General features: G+C 31.9%; 1 protein-coding gene across 1 annotated transcript; it reads left to right on the top strand.

Annotated features, from left to right (window-relative positions):
* Nucleotides 1–1,959: 1,959 nt before the first annotated feature.
* On the top strand, nt 1,960–5,432 carry LOC110943925. Its single transcript, XM_035990041.1, has 4 exons — nt 1,960–2,356; nt 2,460–2,913; nt 3,011–3,666; nt 3,769–5,432. The coding sequence occupies exons 1-4, from the start codon at nt 1,960–1,962 to the stop codon at nt 5,430–5,432; spliced, it is 3,171 nt and encodes a 1,056-aa protein (XP_035845934.1).
* The last annotated feature ends 3,762 nt before the right edge of the window (nt 5,433–9,194 follow it).

The following is a 9,194-nucleotide window of genomic DNA, read 5'->3' as shown; positions in this document are numbered from 1 at the left end:
AGAAAAAACTTACATTTGACACCAATGCAAAAAGCTAGCCTCAAGCAACCCATTCGCCAAAAACTATAACATCCCCTCATATTCGATGGATTCAACTTCGATATCAAACGAAGTCTTGGGTACATGTCCTTACGCAAATTAATCTCAATGCTCATCTTTCCATTAAAGAGATCCTGTAATCGTGCAGCCCATAACCTAATATTTTCAGGCCGCTCATTTTCTATCTTCAACAAGGCATTTTGTATTTTTTGTTCAGCCGCTGACAACTTTGGAGCGGGAGGTTCTTCATCGAACTACATAATTAAACAAACGATTTTAAGAGTATATATACACACATACACACACACACATATAACATGTTCGAGTTGTTGATTACCATCGAATCGAGTCGTTCCGACATGTGTACATCATGTTGATCGGGAAAAAATGCGCCAGAAACAAACTACATTAAATGAAAAACTAATTATTTGTGCATTGTATATATATATATATATATATATATTCAGGCCGTAAAAGAGATCCTGTAATCGTGCAGCCCATAACCTAATATTTTCAGGCCGCTCATTTTCTATCTTCAACAAGGCATTTTGTATTTTTTGTTCAGCCGCTGACAACTTTGGAGCGGGAGGTTCTTCATCGAACTACATAATTAAACAAACGCTTTTAAGAGTATATATACACACATATAACATGTTCGAGTTGTTGATTACCATCGAATCGAGTCGTTCCGACATGTGTACATCATGTTGATCGGGAAAAAATGCGCCAGAAACAAACTACATTAAATGAAAAACTAATTATTTGTGCATTGTTTATATATATATATATATATATATATATATATATAATGAGAATTTGAGTTGTTGATTACCTCGTCATCAAAATTTTCTATAGTAGTCCGATCAATATGATAATGTTGAGTTTGATTTAGTTCATCAGGTTGCTCAAACTACAACAAACGAAATTGTTGCAATATAAAATAAAATTAATATAAAATATATATTACCCGGACCAAAGTAACCAAACCACTAACCTGTGGCTCATAACATGTGACGTCCTCCAATTGTTGTGTCAAGTCTTGGTTTTGGGGAGTTGTCTCTGTGTTCAAAAGCTACAATATAACAAAATATACATTATTTTCTTTCATTTGTCAAAAATGTGAGAATCATATGATTGTATTAGGAGCCCATCCATCAGATGGGTAAAAATCTCTAGTCACCTACAATCTTTTTTAATGGCTAATGACTTTTAATTATACTAAAAATAGTCTTTTAGTATACATCGACGGCATATGTATAAATATCATATATGTATACATACATATTATGCATAAAAAAACACATCAACAACAAAGATAATAAGAAACAAAAGTTCATACCTTTAACCTCTTGATTTGATATAATGAAGAATAAAAGCTAGAATAATTCATTTTTTAACTACAATCAAATAACAACAAATAATTAATTAATACATATTTATCAAACAATTAATATATGTATATACAAGAATACATATGATATATACCTGTTACTAAAGTAACGTTTGAATAGAATGAAGAATGAATTGAATTGAAGAAACAGAGGCTAGGCTAGGGTTTGCAGAGAGAAAAAAATAATTAAAGAGATGGGATTTTCGTAGAGCTTTTTGAAATATGATAAAAACTCTTTATTTATTTGAGCTAGGTTGTTATGCTCGCACAAAAAAACCTATTTTTTTTGAGCTAAAATTTGTAGGAGCTCAAAATAATCATTTTTTTGAGCCATACAACTCAAAAAAACGTGGGTGTAAGTTTATTGTGCTGATTTTTGGGCGGTTTATGTGTCTAACCGTCTAAATTAATAATTTTTGAGCTCAGAAAAATCATAATTTGTACTAGTGATACAGGATCGAACTTGTGGTTATTCTTTGCTTTTAAACTCCAGAAGACTGTTTCAACAGTTTTTGGTTGATGCTTACACTATGATTGAGAGTGAAAGGCTCAATTTCATACGTGGTAAGCAGAAGAATCTACGTTCCGAGTCATTTGAAAATCTCCAAAAGTATAAGGACAATGGTAAACAAAATTTATCAAACACTGGTCAAAAGGTAATTTTACCTTCATCTTTTACTGGAGGTGCTCGGTTCATGCAACAAAACTACCTGGATGCTATGGCGTTATGTAAGTGGTTTGGATACCCAGATTTTTTCATAACCATTACTTGCAATCCCAAATGGCCTGAAGTTTCAAGATTTCTTAAAGATACTTCCATTAAAGCAGAAGACAGGCCTGATATATTATGTCGATTGTTCAAGATGAAGCTGGATTCAATGATTAAAGATATAAAGGATAATAAATTTTTTGGTGAAATCAATGCCGGTATGATTTTGTTTTATTTTTGTACTTCATCTACAGTTTTTCTTATAATTTATATGTCATTTTATGTAGTATGTTACTAACACATAATTTTTTTTTTGTGTAGTTGTTTATACAGTTGAATTTCAAAAACGTGGTCTACCGCATGCACACATTTGTTTATTCATGAAGGTGGATCATAAACTTCCGACTGTAGATCAAATAGATCCTTTTATTTCTGCTGAAATTCCTGATAAATCAGAAGATCCTCAATTACATTATCTGGTGTCTGAGTATATGATTCATGGTCCTTGTTGGACTGCTAACCTGAGTTGTCCTTGCATGGTTGACAACAAATGTTCTAAACGATTTCCGAAAAAATTTTCTGATCATACAATTATTGACTCAAGCGGTTTTCCGGTATATCGAAGGCGAGATCCTGGGCATACTGTTATGAAAAAAGGTGTTCAATTAGACAACCGAAGTGTCGTACCTTACAACAAAGGTCTATTAAAAAGATACCAAGCACACATTAATGTTGAATGGTGTAACCAAGCTGGTTCGATAAAGTATCTTTTCAAGTACATCAACAAAGAACCTGACCGTGCTATGGCAGTTTTATATACTGATTAACAATCAGAAAATAAAAGATGAGATCAAAGAATACTACGATTGTAGATACATATCAGCCTGTGAAGCTTCTTGGAGAATTTTCGCAAACGAAGTTCATTATAGATTTCCTGCTGTAACGAGGCTACCTTTTCACTTACCTGGTCAACACAATGTAGTATACGGTGAAGATGATGATATTGAAGATGTGTTGAACAAACCATCTGTTGCTTCATCTATTTTTTTGCAATGGATGCGTTTAAATGAACATGATGAAGAAGCACGTAAGCTGACTTATGTGGAGTTCCCATCAAAGTATGTTTGGAACTTAAAAGATAGATGCTGGCAAGTACGAAAAAGGTATAAAACTGTTGGTAGAGTTCATTCTGTTTCGATTGCTTCAGGAGAACCTTATTACTTAAGGATTCTTCTAAATAAAGTTAGAGGTCCTAAATCATTTGAAGAGATTCGAACAGTGAACGGACAAGTATTTCCGACATTTAAAGAGGCATGTTATGCGATGGGTCTTTTAGATGATGACAACGAATATGTTGAAGCCATTAAGGAAGCAAGTTTTGAAGCTCACTGTCGGTATTTAAGATCATTATTTGCGACATTGCTTTTAACAAATACGCTATCACGACCTGAATTTGTGTGGGAAAAAACTTGGCACTTACTAGGAGACGATATTCTATACAAGCGTCGCAAAGAGACACATATCCCTGGTAAGTTATTATTTTATTTTCATAGGAAGTACCTATTATATTTTTTATTTTTTATATATTTTCTTTCAACATATGTTTAATTTTACTTTATACTATGTGTAGATCTAATGATTCCTGAACATCATTTGAAGAATCTTATTTTGGTGGAAATCGAGAATTATTTAATTTCCAATGGGTCAACCTTAAGTAGGTTTTCTATGATGCCCTTTCCAGACGATGATTCTTTACGTCAAGGAACTAATCGTCTAATCAATGAGGAATTATCGCATGACACACATGAGTTGAAAAGTGAGTTTAGTCGATTGAAAGAATCTCTAACTGAAGAGCAGTTAAACGTTTTTAACGAAATTGTCAATGCAGTGGAATGCCAAAGTGGAGGGTTGTTTTTCGTATATGGTTACGGTGGAACAGGGAAGACTTTTTTGTGGAAGACCTTGGCTTCTGCAATCAGATCTAAAGGTCAGATAGTGTTGAACGTTGCTTCAAGTGGTATTGCATCATTATTATTATCTAGAGGAAGGACAGCACATTCTAGATTTAAAATTCCCATAAACTTGACTGAAGATTCCATGTGCTTCATTAAGCCGAATGATGACGTTGCTAATCTTTTAAAAGAGGCAAAGTTGATTATATGGGATGAAGCCCCTATGGTACACAAGCATGCGTTTGAGGCACTAGATCGAACAATGAAGGACATTCTATCGTCTTCTACGAATAACCATTCTGAGCTACCATTTGGAGGTAAAGTTATTGTGTTTGGTGGTGACTTTAGACAGATACTTCCTGTTATCCCAAACGGTACTAGACAGCAGATTGTTAATGCATCTTTGAGTTCTTCATATCTATGGTCAGAATGCAAGGTTTTAAAGGTAACAAAAAACATGAGGTTGAGAATTGGAGCTGAATCATCTAACAGCGATTCGATTCAGAAGTTTGCAAAATGGCTACTTGATATTGGTGAAGGAAACATTGGTTCAGAAAAGGATGGTGAAGCGTTTATAGAGATACCCGATGATTTAGTAATTACCGACTCAGATGATCCAATTCAAAGTTTAATCGACTTTGTTTATCCTTCTATTTTACATCAGTATAAAAATCCTGGATTCTTTTCAGAGAGAGCAATTTTAGCACCAAAGAATGAAGTAGTTCATGAGATTAATGACCGATTACTTTCATTATTTCCAGGTGAAGAAAAAGAGTATTTGAGCTCTGACAGTATATGTCAAACTAAGCAACTTCTTGATTCTTTTCAACAAGGTCTATACTCTCCTGACAATTTGAATGCTCTGAAAATATCTGGTTTACCTAACCATAGGTTGGTTCTTAAAGTTGGTGTTCCTGTGATGCTTCTTCGAAACATTGATCAACAGAACGGATTATGTAATGGTACTAGACTTCAAGTAACCTTTCTTGGTAAAAGAGTAATTGAAGCGGAAGTAATATCCGGCGGAAATATCGGCACAAGAGTTTTTATTCCAAGGATTAGTATGGTTCCTTCAGACAAGAAGATACCTTTTCAATTTCAAAGAAGGCAATTTCCTTTAACAGTTTGTTTTGCTATTGCAATTAACAAGAATCAAGGGCAGTCGCTATCTAGAGTTGGTTTATATTTAAAAGATCCTGTTTTTACTCACGGTCAATTGTACGTCGCGTTATCAAGAGTCAAGAGCAGGGAAGGTGTTAAAATTTTATCATTTGATTGCGATGGTAAACCTACAGCGAAGACATCTAAGGTAGTGTACAAGGAGATTTTTCATAACTTATAATTTAATTGTGTATTTCATTTTCATATATTCCATATTTTTATTTAAGTTATTTTGTTTTTCATAATAAAATGTCATAATTTATAGAAACTAGAAATACAACCCGCCGCAATGCGGCGGGGATTCTTTAGTTATAACTAAGTCGATTTAGGACGCGCACGTTATGTTGAACCTATCAAACGGGAAAAAAATAGACGATGTAAAAACGTTTACCCACACACGCACGCACGTTGCGTCATGTTAACTCGCAAAATTTAGAACGAAACGTAAAAACGTTAAACCAAAGACGCATGTTGCGATGTGTTAAGTCACAAAATTTAGAACGAAGCATAAAGCGAAAATTTTGCGGAAAATGAAAACTATAAAGGACCAAAGTTGAAAGTAAAAAAAAGTTGTGAGGATAGATTAAAAAGTTTTGTGTTTAAGTAAGAAAACAAATAGTTTTGGGTTAAAAGTGATTTATGAAATACTTTTGGGTGAAAAGTAAAAAATCAATTTAAAAAAAAAAACCCAAAGCCAAGGTTACAAAAACCATATGCATAACCATTTTTTCTTTGAAAAACCCTCAAAGCCAAGATTACAACACATAAGTAAAAAAAAAAAAATGGTTAGATCGCAAAAGATGGAAACTTTTGAATAGAAATGAAAAATCAAATTAATCAAAGTGGTTAAATTGTATAAGATGGAAACTTTTGAATTAGAAGTGAAAAATCAAATTAATCAAAAGGGGTTAAATTACCAAAATTGAAACTTTAAACTTAAATTGTCAAATATTAAAACTTTAGGGTTAAAAAGGAAACAAATATTAAAACTTTAAACTTAAATTGTCAAAGATTAAAACTTTAGGGTTAAAAAGGAAAATTTCAAATTTTTTTTGAAAAACACCCTAAACCAATGTTACAAGTCATATATGCATAAACATGTTGGTTCTTTATAATGTTTAAATGTTGATATTTTTTAATATTCTTAAACATCTCTCATATAGATATCTCATATTAATTCTATTCGAATTGGATTTATTCACTAACTTTGTCCACTTGAATGGTAATAGGGTTGTTTGGCAACAAGGTGGAATAAAGTGAAAACTACTTTATTAAGTTTCAAAAAAATTATTATATCATATGTATTTTAACAGATTTATTCATTATTTTAATATTAAAATGAAATCATAAATTGTTAATTACACTTTTTTAATTTATTGGATGGTACTATATAGCTTCATTGCATCCAAGTATATTAAGGAAGACATATTGATTTAAAAGAATAAATATAAGGATTTCATATTTATAGTCAACAACCTGTTATAAAGTATTTGTAATTATAAAAGATACCAACGTTTCTATATTATCAAAAATATGATATTTATGTTTATAGTTTACCAAGGTACAAAATAAAACATGTTAACGTCTACTTTGATGTCCCAAAAAAAAAAGATCCAAACAAGTAATTCTAACAAAATAGAGTCATAATTTCATCTACACAAACACATGAAGCATTATGGTTACTTTTTAACTGTTAACCTTCATTAACAGCATCCACTTGTGATAAGATCAGGACATTTCCTTCACATAAAAACCTGAAATGCAATGTATCACCGAATCGAATGCCATTCTCCTGCATGAACATCGGCCAACCTTCGATAGCATACCTTACACCATTTCCATTCTTCTGCCGTCTAAGATTCATGTCTATGGTTTTTCCATTCATGTTCGTCACTTTTAACTCATAGACTTTATTTTTTAATCTGGCAATTCGTACAACATTTGCAGGCATTCTCTACATAAAAAAAAGAATTTTTTAAGTATTAGTTATACATAATCTATTATATATAAACAAAAATTGTTTAAGTATTACTTTTATTGATGTTATGATATTTGTAACTGTCATTGAGTATTATAAATAATCATACCATGCGGTTTTCCCCTTTCATTGTGAACTCATAACTAACAGTTTTCTCAACATCATTTATCCTTGCAACATGTTTTGGTTCGACATCCAATATCTTCAACCGGCTGCGAGTTCTTCGTCCAACTGTTGATACGTCTGCCATTTCCACTTCTGTTCCGCGTATCGGCCTTTTATTGTTGTCCGGGTTACTATAGTCCGCAATCTGTTTTCCTTTGTTTTTAAGCTGTTAACACAACGAGGAACGTTAATTAGTAATATCCATCAATAATTAAGTAAATATTTGTACATGTATGAAACGAAATACTCATCTATTGTTACGTTTAAAATAAGTACATCTTCTTTTCTTGGTTCTTTTGCCTCTTTTATGTTCATAATCTTGGTTCCTGCTGTTGACTTATCTTTTTCACCTTCATCCATCTGTGTATCATGATTTATAAAATCCTCCAAATTTTATTGTAATGTATTTTAATATGTATAAAGGAGTGGTTATTACCTCAGTTATTACCTGATCTATTGAATCATCTTCTAGACAGAAGTTCTGCTATTCAATGAAATACACAAAATAAGTACAATTTTATAAAATACTGTTATACGTTAGTTCATAATACTTACGAAGTCAACGTTTTTGTAGTACGTATCCCTAGGTATTTCCAGCAGAGAGTCATCTTCACTTTCTTCTTTGTTTTTACGATCTATCTCAACTCCTCTACGATAAATTTTCAACTCAAATGTCACGCTGTCCATCTTCATCAACAGGAGTATATCATCCTCTTCGATTGCAAGATCACGAAATAGCTTCGGACACCCTTTTGTAAGAACATAATTATCATTGATTCTTTCGGTCTCAACTTTCCAAATCTGGCCTGCTGCATAAATGTTATAATAATCGTTCACTGGCAAGTAAGAGTAACATGTTGTTACATAAACATCCGGAATCACCTGAAAAATTTAGTATCAAGTATTGTAAAACTATAATAGAGTAAATATGAATTCACACAAGTTAGTGCACTTACTATAATCTTTAAAACTCCGTAACGGTTTACTGTCACAAAAGATTCACCACATATGTTTTCGACGAAGCAATCTATTTCAATGTTGTTGTCTTCGATTATCCTTAAGCACAATAACGTCCTCTTTGGCAACTGAAGGTCCATTACGACATTACTCCATCCGTCAGTGATAACGCATTCCCCACTTACACTTCTTAAAGAAACTGGCCAACTTTTTCCACTTATATGATGTATCATTATTTTTGTTCTTTGCCAATAATTTCCATATACATTCTTAACAAAGTCAATTGGTAGCACCTGCGTTTTAAATTTTGCTGATAATGTTAGTTAATATAATGTATATAAAATGATTTGTAACAATTGTAGCATACCAGTTTTAACGATGAAGTCTCTTCTAACAAAGCAACACATGATCTACTCATTTTTAGATACCTGTAATGTAACAACATCTTTTAGAAACATTTACTTTTGAACTTTAAGTCATTCATATATTTTGACAATGATATGAAAACTACCTGTTAAGCAATATTTAGACAAACTGATGTTATTAATATCCTTTTATGTACGATTTTGAAGATTTCAATGTATAATTGTCATATACACAATACTAAAGGAAGTATTATCTCATCATCATATTTGTTTATAACTAAACAAAAGTTTCATTTTCCTCAATAAATTTATACCGACATATTTGGTTTTTATAGCTACCTTAAACTATAACTATATTTTAGTTCATAATCAGAAAATAAAATACACAAATATGTTATAATATTATATCAATATAGGTGAAAAAATAGTATAAATCATAAACTTTATTCCATGTTCATAACTCAATCAATCTTCCATA

The sequence above is a fragment of the Helianthus annuus genome, chromosome 5, assembly GCF_002127325.2.
Source record: "Helianthus annuus cultivar XRQ/B chromosome 5, HanXRQr2.0-SUNRISE, whole genome shotgun sequence".
NCBI classification, from domain to species: Eukaryota; Viridiplantae; Streptophyta; class Magnoliopsida; order Asterales; family Asteraceae; genus Helianthus; species Helianthus annuus.
Note: the sequence above shows the minus strand (reverse complement) of the source record. Positions and strands in the feature narration are given on the sequence as shown.

Bases quoted from the DNA above. Each gene is read 5' to 3' on its own strand.
- LOC110943925 (XM_035990041.1), top strand. From the start codon at position 1,960: ATGATTGAGAGTGAAAGGCTCAATTTCATACGTGGTAAGCAGAAGAAT. The intron at 2,357-2,459 runs GTATGATTTTGT...TTTTTTGTGTAG, and splicing joins TTTTGGTGAAATCAATGCCG to TTGTTTATACAGTTGAATTT. The intron at 2,914-3,010 runs GTACATCAACAA...CTACGATTGTAG, and splicing joins TCGATAAAGTATCTTTTCAA to ATACATATCAGCCTGTGAAG.